The sequence below is a fragment of the Lacerta agilis genome, chromosome 13 (assembly GCF_009819535.1).
Source record: "Lacerta agilis isolate rLacAgi1 chromosome 13, rLacAgi1.pri, whole genome shotgun sequence".
NCBI lineage: Eukaryota > Metazoa > Chordata > Lepidosauria > Squamata > Lacertidae > Lacerta > Lacerta agilis.
The window spans coordinates 51,440,947-51,460,186 of record NC_046324.1 but is presented as its reverse complement, the minus strand read 5'-3'; the positions used below and the strand labels follow the sequence as shown (position 1 = coordinate 51,460,186).

General features: G+C 49.4%; 1 protein-coding gene across 1 annotated transcript; it reads left to right on the top strand.

Annotated features, from left to right (window-relative positions):
* Window positions 1-5,790: 5,790 nt before the first annotated feature.
* On the top strand, window positions 5,791-17,643 carry DNASE1 (deoxyribonuclease 1). The gene is made up of 9 exons (XM_033167162.1): window positions 5,791-5,901; window positions 7,416-7,572; window positions 8,914-9,002; window positions 9,383-9,466; window positions 10,883-10,998; window positions 12,998-13,110; window positions 14,575-14,729; window positions 15,363-15,459; window positions 16,849-17,643. Coding segments are annotated over exons 1-9 (951 nt in total). The 5' UTR covers window positions 5,791-5,899; the 3' UTR covers window positions 16,987-17,643.
* Window positions 17,644-19,240: the final 1,597 nt, after the last annotated feature.

Genomic DNA, 19,240 nt, shown 5'->3' with positions numbered 1-19,240 from the left:
TATGAGGCAGTATTCAATACTTTCATTTATAGACATATTTGTGGACATATTTTAAAGCTGATATTGCGCCCCTCCCCCTCACCTGTGCCCCTGGCGGGGGCCCACCTCACCACCCCCTAGCTACGGCCCTGCTGGCTACTGAGGCTAACCAGGATGCTGAATAGATGGGCCATTGGTCTGATCCAGTAGGCTCTTGGGAGTTCCAAGCCAGGTTCATAGAGGTGATGGGGGAATTGTCCTCATTTTTTACAATAACAACAGCCCTGTAAGGTGTAAAGCAACCAGCTCCAGGCTACCTAGCCAGTGCTGGGATTGAGATACACTGCAGGGTGGATGAGAGGTGTGTGTTTGTGTGTTAAGCAAAGGCAGCCCATTCCCCATCCCAGATCAGAACTGATAAGTTGCTTTTACTTAGCACCAGGGTTCTCTTCACCACATATCACATTTGTTTAATAATTTTATTTTAACCCTTCCTGGTCACCTCCCTTTCAGTGTCATGCAAAATGAGTTTTCGGTGAGCAGGCTCAGAGAGCTTTATCTTCTGTCTGGCCCCTAAAAGTTTCGTGCCTCTTTGTCTTAGTTCCAAAAATCCACAATTGGATAATACGGTAAAAGGTAAAGGTAAAGGACCCCTGACCGTTAGGTCCAGTCGCAGACGACTCTGGGGTTGCGGCGCTCATCTCGCATTACTGGCCGAGGGAGCCGGCATACAGCTTCTGGGTCGTGTGGCCAGCATGACTAAGCTGCTTCTGGCGAACCAGAGCAGCTCACGGAAACGCCCTTTACCTTCCCACCAGAGCAGTACCTATTTATCTACTTGCACTTGGACGTGCTTTCAAACTGCTAGGTGGGCAGGAGCTGGGACCGAGCAACGGGAGCTCACCCTGTGTTATGGAAAAATCCCAGGTGTGCTTGCCCACCTGGCCCTATGAGAGAAGCCCACGGGTTCTGCGGAGATCAAGGAGGAAGCCAGCCAGGAGCAAAGTAAAGCAAAGAAGCTTTATTGCGCAACAGGAGCAGCCAAGACTGTTCAACGGGGAAAGGGGTGACATGGACTTTTAAAACTTCACAAAACATCCCAGAATACACTTCAGGAACGTCATCATCACATGGGGAAAAACGTCAGATGATTGACAGGAGGAAGGGGGGGTTTTCAGGATCTGCATATGGGGAAAACAAGTTTAGCATAACGATCAAGGTGGCAGGAACAGGTAAATGGTTTAAGGGTGGGTACAATACACATGGAGAGTTTCCACCGGGGAAGAACAATAGGGGATCCTTGGGAGGATGTCTGCTACTATGGTAACTGATGGATGGAGCTTGAGTGGATTATTGGGAGGGGTGCATTTCCTCTTACACCTGGATGAGGACGTGACTGCCTGTTGAAAGGATTATGAAGGTCATCGACACAAAGTCCAAAAATTATATATGTTCAAGAAAGTGTACTTCTGATGGTCGGAGGATGGCGGGAACCGAGGGGATGGAGAGTCCATCTCCTGAGGAGAAGATAGACACTCGAACTGAGCAGATTGGACACTGCGTTCAGGAGTTATGGATTTTACAATAATAAACATTTCGAGCTGTCAAAACAGGCCACCCAGCATCTAAATTGTCCATTTGATACATTGTTGCAAGTTATAATTAATAGTTTCCCCAACTGGATACATTTTGGTTTCGATTCCATTGTTCTCCCAGCAGGGAGCCTGTCAATACCCACTTAGCGTTCAGTCAAGTGTGAAGGTGATGATTGAATCATAGTAGCTGAGCTGAACGTTCCATTTTGCAGGCTGAGCTGAATGCATGCTCCTGATTGGCGGGCCTGCCGCTCATTGAGAAAATGGTGTGTAGCGAAGCGCTTCTGACAGGCGAAGCGGTACGGGTTTTTAGGCTTTATGTACAGCCTTTTGAAGGGGTTTTGGGGGAAAATCAGTGTGCTGCTTGTGAGACCGTGTGGGGAAACATGTGGAGGGGTTTCGGGGGCCCAGGGGAAGTGTCCTAAAGGCGATCCGGTGAGTCCCGGCTGGCCGCCTTGTCAGCAGGCCTCCGGGGAAGAGCGCTCCCCCTGCCGGTTTCCCTATCACCTGTCACGGGGATTTGAACCCCCGACCTTCTGATCGGCAAGCCCTAGGCTCTGAGGTTTAACCCACAGTGCCACCCGTGTCCCCTTTACAGTATTTGGACCAACTCATGATATCTCAAAATAATGGCAAGCATTTTTCACCAGGCCAGATAGGAGCTGTAACATTTTGCCCTGATGAGGAGATCTAGATAACCTGAAAGTTTGTCACTCTTTTGTGGCATTTGGGTTGGGATTTTGTGCCAACCGAGTTGCCCAATTGTGGATTTCGGAATATTTCCCCCCTTCTTCATATGGACTAACATGATCGTCTTTACTTTTTATTTGCTCTCTCTCTTATTATCATGTTGTTAAAATAATCCAGTGTGATAAGAAGGGAAGAAAGACTTAAGGAGTAAGTCTTTCACAAATCCGGAGTCCCTGAGACAGTTGGATGGTGCCTTGTGCGCCTCCTTCCATCAACTCCTGCAGCCCAGCTGGTGCCAAGCGTCTTGCTCTGCTTTCCTTTGGACCACATCAGCGAGGCTGGGGGGGGGGTGTCCAGGTTTGCACCCCTGAGAAATCACTTTGGTGCTGCTAATGCCGCAGTTTGAGGCATGCTCCGTTGCCTCTCAAACAGAAGCCAAAAAATAATAATAATCCAGTGGAGCTCATTGGTACCTTGTTTGAACCCTGACGTTGGAAGACACAAGATTGAGGAGACAGGATAGCATTGACCAGGGCAGTAGGAATGAGGGGGACGCAGATCTGACTCAAGGGGGTACAGCCCATCAAAAGATCCCTTTGTGGCTGTTTGGGCTTTCAGCCTTGACAAAATAACAGGCCTGGGCTGCATGCAGGGGCACAGAGACACGTTCAGTGCCACCCTTCCTGCTTTGCAGCGTCAGCTCAAAAGCCACAGGTGCCTTTCAAGGCCAGAATAAATCCTTGGCGATAAAGGGATGTAAATAAAGAGCTGCAGCCAACAGCCCAGCTGGGCCTGGGAAGAAGCCTTCTGCTCAGGTCCTTGGCCGCAGAACGGGCAATGCGCTGCTCTCCAACTGTGCAGCTGCGCAGCTGGGCTTCAAGCACAGACCTGTCCAGTGCCAGACCTTCATTTGGGGAGCCCGGAAGCTTGAACTGATATTGAACCCTGACTTTATCTGTTGGGGGAGGGGGCCACCCATTTGCGGTCTCGCACCGAGCCCCCTTGATCCGTAATCTGGGGAACTGGGTTCGCGTCTCCGCTCCTTGGGCTAGTCACACTTCTCTGAAGTCTCTCAGCCCCACTCACCTCACAGAGTGTTTTGTTGTGGGGGAGGAAGGGAAAGGAGAATGTTAGCCGCTTTGAGACTCCTTCGGGTAGTGATAAAGCGGGATATCAAATCCAAACTCCTCCTCCTCCTCCTCTTCTTCTTCTTCTTCTTCTTCTTCTTCTTCTTCTTCGTTCTTCTAATGGCCCATCACCCAGGCAATCACCCCAACACAGGAAGAAGTAATAATAATATTGTTTGTTTGTTTGTATCCTGCCCGTCTGACTGGGTTGCCCCAGCTACTCTTGACCGGGCTTCCAACATATATAAAACATAATGAAACATTAGCCCTTGAAAAGCTTCCCTATGCAGGGCTGCCTCCAGGTGTCTTCTAAGGTTATACAGCCGTACCTTGGTTTTCGAACAGAATGCGTTCTGGAAGTCTGTTCAACTTCCGAAACGTTCAGAAACCAAGGCACAGCTCCCAATTGGCTCCTAATTGTGCAGGCACGCACAATAGCGGAAGCCACATCGGACGTCCGGCTTCCAAAAGAATGTTAAAAAACCAGAACACTCACTTCTGGGTTTCGACTGTTTGGGAGCCGAAACGTACGAGTACCAAGGCATTCGACAACCAAGGTACTCATCACCTTGATATCTGATGGGAGGGCATTCCACAGTGTGGGCATCACTACCGAGAAGGCCCTCAGCCTGGTTCCCCGGCTATATTAGCTTTAATTAGATTTTAATACTTGCTAGATCCAGGGATCACTTCTCTGTGGTAGTCTATCTTAAAGTTTTTATGTGTTTATATGCCTGCCACATTTTTAAACTTAAAATCCATTGTTGTATATTGTTTTAAATGTTTGTTTTGCCTTTGGGATTGTCGTTCCATTTGTGTTTCACAAGCTGGTCACTGACCGTAATAAATAAATTCAATTCAATTCAGGGATTAGGGGAGTCTGGCATTCAGAAATTCATAACAGTATTATCTCCCGAATAAAGGTTAAGTAATGCCAGCTTTGGACATCTGATCACATTTTGCCCCATTATTGCTTTTATTTCCCTGAACACACCTTTCCAGAGGCGTTCACCTTTGTGCAGGTCTACTTGAATGCTAGTTTTTGAAGTGCAAATCAATTAATTTGGGCTACTCTTGGTGTCCAGTATCAGCTGGGCGATGTTTCTGCAGCCAGACAGAATGCTGGCTGTGTTTGTGGAAACTTCCATTTGACTCTTATCTGCTTCGAGAGGAGCGATTTTGAAAAACAACAGCAATAAAAGCCCCACGCCGTACCCAGCTACTATTTTTCCTCCTCGGAAAGCGGCCATATGCCTCCCATACACCTGTACAAATATAATAGTAAGTAAACAGCCGGCAAGGTCATGGCTGTGAAGTGTTTTAAGAAAGCTGGGGTGCATGGACCATCTCCCAATGATCGGGAACGGCGAAGGTAAAAAGACCCAATGCAATCTGTCATCCACGTAGATTTCAGTTTTGAGTGCAAGACTTCCTTGATGCAGCTAATACACAGCGACAGACGGACACACCATGGCTGTGGATGAGAGCCGGCCGTTCCCAGCATCAGGGCCATTGCTAAGTCCTTTGGGGGGAAAGCTCTGGGCACATGGCGCACACCTGCTCACAGTTGGTGCAAATTTAGCTTTTTGAGGAAATAAAGACAGTGGGTGGCTGGGTGGGGTAGCTCACTGGCACAGTGCTTCATAGCTCAACTGCCCTGTGAGAAAATTACAAGGGGTGTGTGTGTGTGTGTGTGTGTGTGTGTGTTGTAAGGTGACAAGAAAATTGGGGGCAGAAGATGTGGGGTCCAGCACAAAAGGCTCAGGGCTTGCAAACACAGCCCTTGATTTTGGGGGGCATCATCTTGACCTTCCTGCCTTCCTGGATCGCAACCACGTCTGCCTCTCCCTATTCTGTCTGACCAGGCCAAATCCCACACAGGAGTTTAGGTAAAGTTAAAGGGACCTCGCTTTACTGGCCGAGGAAGCCGGTGTTTGTCCACAGACAGTTTTTCCAGGTCATGTTGCCAGCATGACTAAGTGGCGAACCAGAGCAGCGTACGGAAATGCCGTTTACCTTCCCGCCGGAGTGGTACCTATTTATCTACTTGCACTTTGACATGCTTTCGAACTGCTAGGTTGGCAGGAGCAGGGACCATTGCGGGGATTCAAACCGCCAACCTTCTGATCGGCAAGCCCTAGGCTCAGTGGTTTAGACCACAGCGCCACCCACGTCCCTCACACAGGAGTTTACGACCCCTTTATCAGGAGGCAACAAAGAAGGTAGGAAAGAGGAAAGGTTCTGAGCACGAGTGCCCCCCCCCCGCCTACCTCACAATTTATGGCCCTGGCCCAGAAGTGGCTCTGGTGCCCTGGGAAAGACAAGGGACTCAGTGGGAGAAAGAGGAATTAGCAGAAGCCTTCCCCCACCCAAGAAACAATAATGTCTTTCACCAGGAAAAGGTGACCTTCGCCGAGGTGTGCCTGGAGGGAGAACGCAGAGACCCAAGTCAGCTGCAGCAGGTTCCTTGTCTGCACGAGGGAAGGGGGCCCACAACCTTCAGGAAACATGTAAGAGCTTCCAGCTTGGAGGGGTCTGGGTGGGTGGGTGAGAGCAGGGTCCGGTCGGAGGGTCAATGCACGGAGAGGGCTCCCTCCTTTTGCACCTGCCCAGTTTTCTCTCTAAAGTTTTGGTGGGGACGGAATTTGTAGCAGCTCTCCTGCCTCTTGAAGCTCTTTCGCCGGTCTTTGGGGGGCCAGTTGACACAGAAGCCGGACCTTGCCGTTTCTGCTTCTATTGAATTTTGGCAGTTTCCCTTCCGTTTCCACAGATGCTCTGTGATAAATAAACAGGTACAGATTAGTGGCATAGTGCAATGTGAACGTGTTCATTCTAGGATCTGGGGGGGGGGTATGTCTATTTCTAAGCTTAGGGTTTCAGACATACTGGGGGACCGGGGGGGGGTTGGATGACCTGCTTGTGATCCCCATGAAAGTGGCTCACTCCAAGCAAGCAGAACTGCTTTCCTCTGACAGTTTGTGTGTGCTGTGTGTTTAAGGAGGGATGCATTCAAATTTATCACTTGCCTTTCTCCCTGGATTTTGGCATTCCCAATTCCCCAGTCTGTCTCATTCCCTTTTAAAAATAAAAATATTTTGTATTAAATTTTATGTAACAAATTTTAATTTAAACATATTAATTACCTTTACATTTAGGATTCGCAGAATCCCTTGACTCCCCACTGCCCTTTTCTGGTTTCCATTGTCCGTCCCTTTTTATTCAACTTATCCCTTTTCTTCCAATTTATTATATCTATTATTAACTTTTCCGTTACATTTTGTCTTTTACAAGTATTACTCTAATCCTGCCAAAGTTTTTAACTGTTTACAATGTTCTTTTAAATGAACATTGGGCATTTTCCCCATTTTCTCCTAGACTTCTTCTCGTCCTGGTCTCTGATTCTCCCGGTCAGTTTCACCATTTTGGCATAGTCCCTCATCTTCATCAGTCTGTCCCATTCCCAAACCGGTGCCAACACACCAGGAGCCCTCCATTTAATTCCCCACCTCCCCAATTTTTCATTGAGTGCTCAGGCCGTGCAGTTTGGCACCCGCTGTTCATCTCTGCCTTTTCCTTTCCTTGTCATTATCAGTGCACACACATCATGCGATTTAGCAAAGCGCTGCAGAAGCAACAGCGGTGCAGATGGATGGGCAGGTATACCAAGATTCCGTTTGCCGTCTGCTGATGTGCAAGAGCACCTGCTCTGGAGTTGTGAAGGCTCCACAGTGAAAGGCCCAAGGTGGCACCAGAATGTGCAATCACACCCAGATTGCTTTTTTCGTAGCGTGTGCAGAATATCAGGAATATGGGGTGTCGGGGGAGAGGAAAGATCCCGGCGAACTGTGAAGGCACTGGCAGCTGCAGCTAACCGCATACACTCCGGTTCCAGAATTAATTTAGAATTTTGAGGCACAGCAAAGTTCTGGCAGAAGGCAGGAGTTGAAGGAGGGGAGATGTGCTTCTCCTCCTCCTCCTCCTCCCGAGGGTTCTAACCAGCAGGATTGCATCTGTCTCTGCGCAGGAGAAGGACCATGACATCAGTGCCTCTGCTGGTCTTCCTTAGCATGGCAGCCCACCTCCTGCAGCCCACCCTCTGCTTGAGAGTCAGCGCTTTCAACATAAGAACCTTTGGAGACAGCAAGCTGTCCAATGAGACCGTCACAGACTTCATCGTCAGCGTGAGTCCACCTGACCTCCAGCGAGAGACACTTATTCCAGGGGTTCTCATTCAAACGCTTTAGGTTGGGATCCTTCAAAGCAGTGGCGTAGGAAGCTGCTCAGTCACCCGGAGCGGCAAACATGACGTGCACGGGGAGGGGGGGTTGTCGCACTGGGATGTGGCACTGGGAACGGACCACCCCCTCCGCCCCCCGTTGCTACGCCACTGCTCCAAAGAAGCAATCTTTACGGCTTAACATTGTGCAGACATGCTCCATGGACCCTTGGAAACTTTCCGCACTCACTGTTAGCAATCCGGCTGGGGTTTATGGTCTTCGACTATCTCATTTTCAATGTTCATAGAAGATAGCTGTCGCTTGCCACCCCAATCTCTCGGCACTGAAAGAATCCAGGGGTGCCAGGCACTTATTCAGGGTGCAGTTTCCTTGGAACGAAAGTCAGCGGAGACGGTGGTGTCTTTAGGACATACTGTATGGTTTTATTTACACATTTATGCAGCCTGTGCATAGGGGATCGCAGCATTAACACCCCAACAGATCTTGCTTCTCCATTAATCACAGTTTTGGATCCAGCACAGAGCAAACGGGTCTGTGTGTCTCAAGCTTCCAGCCTGCTTTCTGCTCACACATCACTGGCTATTGTTCATCTATCTACCAGGTCATGTGGCAACATGACCCGGAAAGCTGTCTGTTGAGAAACACCAGCTCCTGGCTCGAATCCCCATGATGGGGTGAGCTCCCATTGCTCTGTCCCAGCTCCTGCCAACCTAGCATTCGAAAGCACGCCAGTGCAAGTAGATAAATAGGTACCGCTGTGGCGGGAAAGTAAACGGCATTTCCATGCACTCAGGCTTCCATCACAGTGTCCCGTTGCGCCAGAAGCAGTTTAGTCATGCTAGCCACATGACCTGGAAAGCTGTCTGTGGAACCCCATAGTTGCCTTTGACTGGACATAACCGTCCAGGGGTCCTTCACCTTTTATCTTTTACCCTCTACAAGCTAGGTGAGGGAGGGGAAAGCCTCCTGGTGGGCACCATCACTTAGTTGTAGCTCTTGCAATCCAGCTCACACTTTGTGGGGTGCTAAGGCCACTGTCTTACAAAGCAACCAGTCTAACTAGTTCAGCAAACTCCTCTTTTCAGCTTTTAACCTCACTGGGTACAGAACTAGAAGGGACTCAAGGCATCATCTAGACTGACCCCGCCACAAACCCACAACATACCAGAACACCCCCACCTTTCCCCGCTGTTCACCTTCTATTTTCCAACATCCAGCTCCTCGCATTCATCCAAGCTTGAGTCCTGAAGCTGGCGAAATTCTCTCTGCTCTGCCTCCTTACAGATTCTGTTCTTGTATGACATCACCCTCATCCAGGAGGTCCGAGATGCCGACCTGAGCGCAGTGAAAAAGCTGATGAACCGACTGAACCAGTGAGGGTTTTTTTGGGGTGTGTGTGTGTGAAAAGGGGGTATCTAGAGATTGAGTGGCTTTTAGGTGCAATCAAAACTTATTCGAACAAAGCACTCCAGGATTGGGGGAGACTGGGAGGGTGGTGGGGACGACAAGTCCTGACAAAATCCCTTTTTCTCCAGCAAGAGAAAAATCCTAGGAATTTTGCCCTGGGTTCGGCCCCAGCAACCGCACACCCTAAAAGGGGAACATTGCAGCCGCTGTTGTTGGGATGAGTGAGATGGCAGCTCTTTAAGCAAGAGGCAATACCACAGATTACCAACCCACTTTCTTCCTGTTCTTCCTGTGTTTGCCTAGAGTCAGGCAAATTGAATATATTTCGTTGCTAATCTTCCCTTAGGGCGTCACCATATCCATACAGCTATGTGGTCAGCAAGCCTTTGGGTCGCAACAGCTACAAGGAGCAATACCTCTTCGTTTACAGGTGAGAGTCTCAAGCAGAGCTGAGGGTGTAAGGGGGGGCAGGGGGGAGCATCACTGGAGGGGAGATTTCCAGAGGGGCAGCAGCAACAGCCACGTGACTCTAGCAGCAAAACAGTCCTGTGCGGCACCTTAACAACAACAAAAGTGTTATGGCAGAAACTTTCATCAGATGCAGGACGTGGGGTCCTGAGTGGAAGGTAGTTAGCTTTACATTGCTGGTGGTGAGGAACTGTAAATACAGGTATAAGGAAAGGCAGTGCAGGAAAATACAGTTACAGGTAGGTCTGCCATAGTCAAAACAAAATAAAATAAAAAAAAAATTTCCAGTAGCACCTTAGAGACCAACTAAGTTTGTTCTTGGTATGAGCTTTCGTGTGCATGCACACTTCTTCAGATACACACATCTGAATGCATGCACACGAAAGCTCATACCAAGAACAAACTTAGTTGGTCTCTAAGGTGCTACTGGAAGGAAAATACAGGCACTTACAAAGCATGATGGCTATTAATGTGCATTTAACTCACACATTTTCAACCATACACGGTTGAAAGCCGTCTGGTTTAAATCCCACGCATTAAATGCAAGCAAGGAAGAGAGCTCAAAGGTTATTTTCGTACCGGGCTTTCCATGTGGAAAAATAACTTTTTAGCTCTCTGCCTCGCATGGCGAGGGTGGGGTGAGAAACTCTCATGTGCCGCCTCCAGAAACTACAGGGCGCTCGCATGAGGATGCTTCCAAGGATATGAATTTGCACACTTTTGCATACATGCGGAACCCATGGAATTGAATCCCCGCATAAGATGCGATTGCACTGTAATTACATATTTTGTGTTTGCCTCCCACAACACTTTGCAACTGGCTGGTACCTATCTGGGAGCTTAAAGGAGAGGCTGCAACATAAAGTTTTAAACTGTTTTCTAATATGTTGGTGTGATGTTGCCTTGTAATGTTGCAACCCACCCTGGGAACAAATTAATAACAATAACCCCCCACCTCCAGCCCCAACTGTGTGTGTACCAGGAACTCAGGATAACTAGGACTCTGGTGCAGTGGACTATAATCCATGAAATCTCTCCTCCTTTTTTTGGCCAATTAATTTTTATTGCTTTTCAGTTTTTTAAACAAATTCAACATTACTGTAATTCTAATCTAACGCAAATTTGAAAATGACTTCCCAGCCCACCCCCCTTGTTAGCTGCTGTAATTCGTCAGCTCTCGTGCCATGATGTATTTGTTCGCCCTTAAGGTGGCACAAGTCTCCCAGGACGTGGAGATGCCCTCGGTGCCTCTCCCAGACTTGGTTGCAAACTGTCACCTCCTCCCTTTGGTGGTCACAGACTCTGACCCATCACCTGCAAGGGACCCAAGAAAGGACCTGCCTCTGTCCTCCTCCTCCTCCTCCTTCTCTCGACACAGGGCGGACGACGTCTTTCTCCTGGACAGCTACTATTATGACGACGGCTGTGAGCCCTGCGGGAACGACACCTTCAGTCGGGAGCCCTTCATTGTGAAATTTGCGGCACCTCAGACGAGTAAGCAGCCCCCGCCTCCCCCTCTCAGCTGATGCAGCCGACTGGGCACCCAGGGAGAGGAGAAACTGGCCCTGCCACCTCCTGGCACCATTGCAGGTGCCACATAACGCTCCGCATCTGAAAGAAATCAGTCTGTCAGTGAGGTGGAATCTACACTTTGGAACTCCCTGCCTCTTGATATCAGGCAGGCAGCTTCACTTTAAAAAAAAACCCAACATTATTTGATTTTCAAATTGCAGTTTTACAATCACATATACAACATACAACATAAAGACAAGATTCCATGGAATCTCCTGGACTTCCCTCCTTCCTTTTGTGGGTCCCATTATTAATCATTTCCTCCTCCATCTTTTATAATAATCCAAATCTTTCACATCTCCATTATATCCAAAATTCACCATTAAACTAAAAGTGTTATTCCAATCCTACCAACAATTTTAACTGTTTACAATGGGTTTTTAAGATAAATTGTGAATATCCCCCATTCTTTATTAAAATTTTGGTCTTCCTGATTTTTTTATTCTTCCGGTCATTTTTGCCATTTCGGCATAATCCACCAACTTGATCTGCCATTCTTCTCTGGCTGGGGCATCCTCATCTTGCCAAGTCTGCCAAGATATCCATCATGCTAATGTGTTTTTAGTTTATTGGTGCTCTTGATTTTCCGAATGCTTTATTCCCCCCCCCCATTAATAATTTTATGGTGCTCTTCTTTTTGTAAACAACACTGAATCCTTTTTAACAATCAAGGAGTATATAGGTGTTATGAAAATCAGTAAGTAAAACAAAAGGGTTGCCATGACAATGTGGTCGTGGGCAGAATGGCCGGTTCGGCAGGAGAGCCACCCGCAAGGCAGCCATCCACCGGGTGCCCTCCAGGTGTGTCCTTAGGGTGACAGCACCCACCAGCTCCAGCATCATACAGCCGAGGTGGGGGTGGGGGAAGCAGATGGGAGTTGTAGTTCGAAGCGCCTGGAAGGCGCCCGCTTGGCAGAGGTCGAGGAAGAGACTGGGCAGGGAGGGTGTCGCAACAGCACCCAGACCCTCCCTAGCCCATTAATGGAGGCCTAGATCCTGGACACACTTAAGCCAGGGTGATTTTCTCCACGCCGCATCCCTAGTGTGGGAATGTTCAGGGTGCCAGGAGAGGATATATTGTTTATTAATATCCTTCCTAACCTGCGCTAGCGAGTTCCTTTACTTAGCAGAGTTTCACATTCCCATTGAAAACTTGTTGCAAACTTGTGTGTGAGTTTCTTAAGACAACTTGCAATTCAATCAGGCTTGTCCACAGTCTTATTCATAAGCAATAAAAAGAAAGTTTACTCACGATCAGGCAGAGCACAGTGTGGTCCCTGAAGGCAGGCTTTAGGCTCAAAGTTACAAACGTATAAAAAAAAAGGTTTATCCCATAAGGGAGATGACCTGGGGGACAGCAGCTCATTCCAGGAAGTTCGCAGGACGAAAGGAAGATGGAAAAGAGAGAGAGTGGCAGCTTGCCTTGTCCTTTTCCCAGGTCTGGAAAGGCCACGCCCACCTCTAGTCACCTGCAAGGGAGGATGCTCCAGGCCAGGAGGAACAGGGAGTTTCGACTGGCTGGACCAAAGATCCCCTTGCATGTCCACTCTAGCGAGGAATGTTGTATTTGATTGCTCCCAGTGGATTACCGGTACATCCCACAACTGGATTTGGGGCAAGAGGTCTGGCACAGCCAGGGGAAGAGAGGAGAAGGCAATTGGGGGGGGGGGGGAGAGAGAGAGAGAGAGAGAGAGAGAGAAGCCATACTCTGTGTCCCCAGCTGGAGGCAGCAATGCTTCTGAATCCTGATTGGTGGAAACCACGGGGCAGGGTTTTGGTGCTCAGATCCTGCTCGCTGGTTTCCTGTGTGTGTGTGTGTGTATGGTTGGCCTCCGGGTGAAGGGGATGCTGGAGTGGGTGGGCCACAGGTCTGACCCAGCAGATGCTCTTTGGATGTTCTTAACTGCGACTTCTCCCTCAGAGGTGGGGGAAGTGATCCTGGTTCCTCTGCACGCCGCTCCCGACGAAGCAGTGGCCGAGATGGATGCCCTCTACGACGTCTTCCTGGATGTGAGAGATAAGTGGGGGACAGATGTAAGTGCTCCCCCACAAAGTGGTGACTTTTCCTTGCCAGCGGGGAAGCCATCGGTGGTTGCTTGAGAAATATCGGGGGGGGGGGGCATTGTGGAGACCCCAGCCCCACTTATATGTATATTGTTAAGATTTTGTGGGTAGCAGACAGGGGTGCCAACTTGAATAAAATATTGGGGGGGGGAGGCAGGTAAGCCCGGCACCCCATAACTGATCACATGACATGGTACACACACCAGTTGAATGGCAATGCCCGTCAACTTTGCCCCCTCCCACCTGAAGCTTGGTTAGTTGGAGGATGAAAGACTAAACAAGGATAAAGAAAAGAAAGAAGACTGCGCTGAAAGACGCTCTCATTTCATTGCTTTGATTCTAGCTGTTGTGTCTAGAGATTCAAAAGTCGCTGGTGGCTTTTTAACTATTTACAAATAGAGTGTGATTGTAAAATGTACAGTTTGGGTTGTGTTCTAATTGTGAAGCTTCTCCATATATTAATAAATCATGTCACTTTTTGGCTGCTTACAAAAAAACAAAAACTTTGCCCCCACTTGGCCCCCTTAACTATTGTATTGCGGGGGGGGGGGGTCAAAGGTACATCGGCCCCTAGGAGTTGGCTCCCATGGTATCAGACTCCCCTAAATTCCTCAGTCCAGTAGGAGTTAGAATTTAATCAAGGGGAATGTTAAAACATAAGCCTTGGAGATGAGCCGTTCAGAAAGGAAAGGAAGGCAGGTGGGCCCCTTCCTCCAGCTCTTAGCTAGTTAGTGAAAAGAACAAAAGCTGGGGTTTAGATTTTTAGAATTGGCTGGGATGTGACCTGGAGGAAAAAAGTTGCAGTCTGTTAAATGCGGTAGGCTGGAGAGAGGGTCAGAGCACGGCGGCTGATGTCTGTGGGGCAGCTATGGGAGAAACAAGACCCTCTTGTGATGTTAATGCTGTGAACTCCTCCGTCATAGGCTCAGGTATGGTTTGTATGTGTAAATAAGCCATATATCATAAAGAAACCACAGGCTCCACGGTGCCTCATTTCCATGCGCCCTGGTTGAGCACCTAGAACCCCTGTGTGTAATAATAATATTTTGTGTGTGTGTTGGCAACACACAAACACATAAGAGTAATGAACTGTCCACCGGTTTAAAATGCCGTAAATGGTTTAATTAGCCAAAGGCCTGGGAATGTTTTTGCCCGGCGTCTAAAGACATGTCAGGCAAGCCTCCCTGGGGAGAGCATTTGCACCAACAGGGAGCCAGCACAGAGAAGGCCTGCTCTTACGTTGCCACCCTCCAGACCTTTCGTGGAGAGGGGCACATGGAGACGGGCCTCAGAGGACGATTGCAGGGTCTGGGCCACTTCATACTGGGCATGCGTGTGTGTATTTGCCTTGCCCAAGGGTCAGCTTCAACTCTGAGCAGTGTCTTTCCTGGGGATTCATAACCTCCTCCTGAGCTTGTTTCTTCCTCCTGGCAGGACATGCTATTCCTGGGGGACTTCAATGCTGGCTGCTCCTACGTCCGGCCTGAGGACTGGCCCCGCATCCGCCTGCGCACCAACAGTGCCTTCCAGTGGCTCATCCCAGACACAGCAGACACCACTGTGACCAACACCTACTGTGCCTATGACAGGTGAGTGTCGGGAGGCCAGGGACCAGAGGCTCTTTCTCTCCCCCCCCGCCCCCCCAAGCCACTTTGGGACTGCAAAAACAGTGCAGCAGTATTGAGTTACTGGTCTCTGCAGCCACGGCAGGCACTGCGATTCTCATAGAATCATAGAGTTGGAAGGGACCACCGTTCGTCTGTTCCAACCCCCTGCAATGCAGGAATCTTTTGTCCAATGGGGGCCTTGAACCCACGACCCTGAGATTAACCAACTTCGCCTCCAGAGGCATACTCCATTGTCTCTCGACAGGCGGATGCCAACAATAATAAGATTCATCCCATTGTTCTTTTTTATTATTTGCTGATATTTAACTGAAGGTTTTATTGATGGTTTCCCTGTGTTGTTGGGTTTTTTTGTTTTTGTTTTGGTAATTTTTGTCTATACATTTTGCTTTTTGCTTTTCAAAGATTATTTGACTGTGTGTTCTGTAAACTGCTTAGGGATTTTGCCTATGAAGTGGTATCTAAATATTATTGACAAGGGTGATGAGCAGCCTCAATGGCTCTGACCTGTTTTAAAGTCACCTAAGGGTGGGGGCTGCCCTCGCACCCTGCGGAGCAGGTTCCCAAATGTAACTGTGCCCTTGTGGTGCCTTGCAGGATTGTGGCAACCGGCCCTAGACTCAGAAGCGCCATCCTGCCCGGCTCAGCCAAAGTCAACGACTTCCAGCAGACCTTCAACCTGCAACAGAAGGATGTGAGCAGCTCTTGCAAAAGTTTTCCCAGAGTGGGAGAGGGATGGGTGGTGACTGCCGACAAGGCTGGGCATGGGGAGCTCCGGTCTTAGAATAATTTAATTTTTGAGTTGGAAGAGACCCCCAAGGGTCCTCTAGTCTAACCCCCTGCATGGCAAGAATCTCAGCTAAAACAGCCATGACAGGTGACCATCCAGCTTCTGCTTGAAAACCTCCAGTGAGGGAGAGCCCACCACCTCCCAAGGGAGTCTTTTCCACTGTCATGAGTGTCAGGATGTCCTACACACGAGTAGGACCTTGGCAGAGACACATGCCCGACTGGCATGTTCCCTTCCTCCTGGGTGATCGTTCGGGAGCTTCTCAAGCATTCCTCAGTCCGAACATCACAGCGACTGAAGCCAGAAGACATCAGCACACTTAGGGATCTGCAGAGGTTTGCGCAGTTGCGTAACAGACCTCAGCAACTCAGCATTTAGGCTAATCTACTTTATTTACATATAAACACACATGGAGCACTTCAACATGGCTCCCTCTCTCTCTAACATCAGACAGCAAAGAGAGAGAGAACAAAGGACAATAGTCCCACTTCAGGGAACACAGTAAGACAAACATCCTGTCTTCGTCACATCCCATTCCTGTGGAATCAAAGCACACACCCAGTCATGTGATAGACAACAAACCCATGACTGCTCACGGGGAATGAATCTCCAACAATGAGACCCCCAAAATGAGCAGCTTTCCTTCCGGTTCTCGGGCACAACTCAACTGACACATGCCAGAGTGCCAGACTGGAAAAAGGAGTGTTGCTGGCTCAGGGCTCTGGCACAAGGACTTGCAGCAGAGTGCTGAACCAAAAAACAACGGGCATTCCAGGATCCAACCAGAAGTCGGGATTGGCTTCTGTTGAAACAGGACAGTTGAGAGGTGTGTGTGCATTAGAAGAAACAAATTCACCCTAAACAGCAGGGAATGTTCAGGGAGTTGGGGATGTTTAGCCTGGAAAAGAGGAGACCGAGAAGAGATACGATAGCCATCTTCTGATAGATGTCTGAAGGGCTGGCACATGGAGGATGGAGCAAGCTTATTTTCTGCCACTCTGGAGGGGTAGGACTCGAACCCATGGCTTCAAGTTACCAGAAAGGAGATTCCAAATAAACATCAGGAGAAACTGACAGTAAGAGCCGTTCAATAGTGGAACGGACGCCCTTGGACAGTGGTGAACTCTCCTTCCTTGGAGGATTTTAAGCAGAGGTTAGATGGCCCTCTCTCAGGAATGCTTTGACTGTGACTCCTGCATCGCAGGGGGTTGGACTACAGGGTCATTCTGCATGGCCCCCCCAAGCCAGCCTCCTGTTTCCCCTAACTCCGCGGTTTCTTCCTTTCTTTTTCAGGCCTTGGCTGTTAGTGACCATTTCCCCGTGGAAGTGACACTGAAACCTCTCGGCGTTTCCTCCAGCCCCGTGCAGCATCACCCCCAACGTAGACCCCTGAGGGGGCTGCAGAGCTCTGCCCTCCGGCTGCAGGGGTAGAAAACAGGCGGATTCCAAGGCCACGCTTTAGTTTTGGCCCTTGGACGACCAGGACGCCAGGCTCCAAGCGGTCCTTTCTGTGGCACGTGAAATCAAAGCACTCTTCAAAACAAAAGAGGATTAATTCCGCCCAAATGTTCCCCCTGCTGCTGTGAATGATGATGCTAAAGACGAACTGCCAAATTGCCAAATAACATGGGTTGTGTGACAAATGGAAACCCAGCGAGATGTCAGACCTTTGCAAGCTGAGTCCGTCTTGTCCACTCTGGTCCTGCCAAGCCCTTGCTCCGCCTTTTGCAATCTGCTGCCCTCCAGTTTCTCTATGGACTACAACTCCCATCAGGCCCCTGCCAGCACAGCCATGTTAGGAGGGGCTGTTGGGAGTTGCGGTTCCAAGCGCCTGGAGGACTGCCACTGTTTGCAAAGGCCGAGGAAGACCACCAGAAGCTGGGCTGGGCAGTTGTAGCTGCCAGCTGTGGGTTCCTTCAGCGCCAGGGCTGGATGGGCACTCTGAGAGACCCCAAACACTGAAACGATGAGGGTGCTGCCCACTCCCATATGTAATTCAAAATAAAAACAGTACTGAACCGTAAAACAAAACTGTATCGGTCATGTTTCATCCTGCCTCTTCTCTCAGTTATCTGAACGTTGAAAAACAAATTACACAACATACACTATTTCTCTCTCTCTCTGTGAAATAACTATAACTCGGGAGAATGCATCTATAATAAAATCACAGCATCGTAGAGGTGGAAGGGATCCAAAGGGTCGTGTAGTCCGGGGTAGGAAACCTAAGGCCCGGGGGCCGGATCCAGCCCAATCGCCTTCTAAATCCAGCCCGCAGACGGTCCTGGAATCAGCATGTTTTTACATGAGTAGAATGTGTCCTTTTATTTAAAATGCATGTCTGGGTTATTTGTGGGGCATAGGAATTCGTTCATTTTTTCCCCCTTTCAAAATATAGTCCGGTCCACCACACGGTGTGTGGGACAGTGTACCGGCCCACGGCTGATAAAGGTTGCTGAGCCCTGGTGTAGTCCAACCCCCTGTGTTTTATAAATCTATTGCAACACCTAGCAGGATCTGATTTACTCATGTTATTTCAGGCTGCTTCCGTAGGACGGCCCCTGCTTCTACACTTTCTGAATGTGCTGCTACAGGTAAAAGTTTCAGTTCCAAAAATAATGCACCGTTTTAAAGCTTCAGACCAGCAGAAAGGTGTCTTGCCTGCTTAGTGCTGCTTCTGCAACAGTTTGTGGTGTAGAAGTGATTAGAAGGTGTGAAGCGTCATTGCTGTCTCATGTATTGCTCCTTAGCTCTGCTAGGTTTTTGCAAGATGGGAGTAGCAGACCTGGGAGTAGCTGCTTTTAGGATTCTGTTCCTTTCCTGCACAAAACAGATTGGGGGGGGATACTTAACCAGGGCGTGTTAAACACCATCCACCCAGGGGCGTCTCTAGGGGGGGCGGTGGGGGCGATATGCCCCGGGTGACAGGGGAGGGTGGGGGTGACAAGCAGCGGCCCCTCCCGCCACTCTTGCGCGTCGCCGCTCCCTCCGTCACCCCGGGAGCAACAGAACACGGCTGAGCAAGCACCCCATCTGTGCAGCGCTGTTGCTCCCCGGGTGACCAGCGGTGTGTGGGGAGTGGCGGGAGGGGCCGCCGCTTGTCACCCCCACGTGCCGCCGCTCGCTCAGTCGCCCCGGGAGCAGGCTTCCTTTTGAGCCGCAGAGGGGGCTTAAAAGGGGGCTGCAGAAGCGGTGGCGGCACTCCGTCGTGACGTCACAACGCCCCGCCCCTGGGGCGTTTCCTTTTGCCGCCCCGGGTAGCGTGGAGCCTTCCTCCGCCACTGCATCCGCCCCACATGGTTTACAATGCATCAGGCAGAAGGACACGGCATACCCGCCAACATTTATCCGATGAAAACAGGGACGTCCCACTCCATAACGATAATTTTAACAACAATTTTATTATTTATACCCCACCCATCTGGATGGGTTTCCCCAGCCACTCTGGGCAGCTCACAGCATATATTAGAACATACTAACATTAAAAACTTCCCTATAAAGGGCTGCCTTCAGATGTCTTCTAAAAGTCAGATAGTTGTTTATTTCCTAATAGTAAACAACCCATCTTCCTGGGTTGCACCAGCCAATCAGGGCAGCTTCCAACATATATAAAAACATAATGGTTAAGAGCGGTAGACTCGTAATCTGGTGAACCGGGTTCGCGTCTCTGCTCCTCCACATGCAGCTG

Bases quoted from the DNA above. Each gene is read 5' to 3' on its own strand.
- DNASE1 (XM_033167162.1), top strand. The intron at 7,573-8,913 runs GTGAGTCCACCT...GCCTCCTTACAG, and splicing joins TCACAGACTTCATCGTCAGC to ATTCTGTTCTTGTATGACAT. The intron at 9,003-9,382 runs GTGAGGGTTTTT...ATCTTCCCTTAG, and splicing joins CTGATGAACCGACTGAACCA to GGCGTCACCATATCCATACA.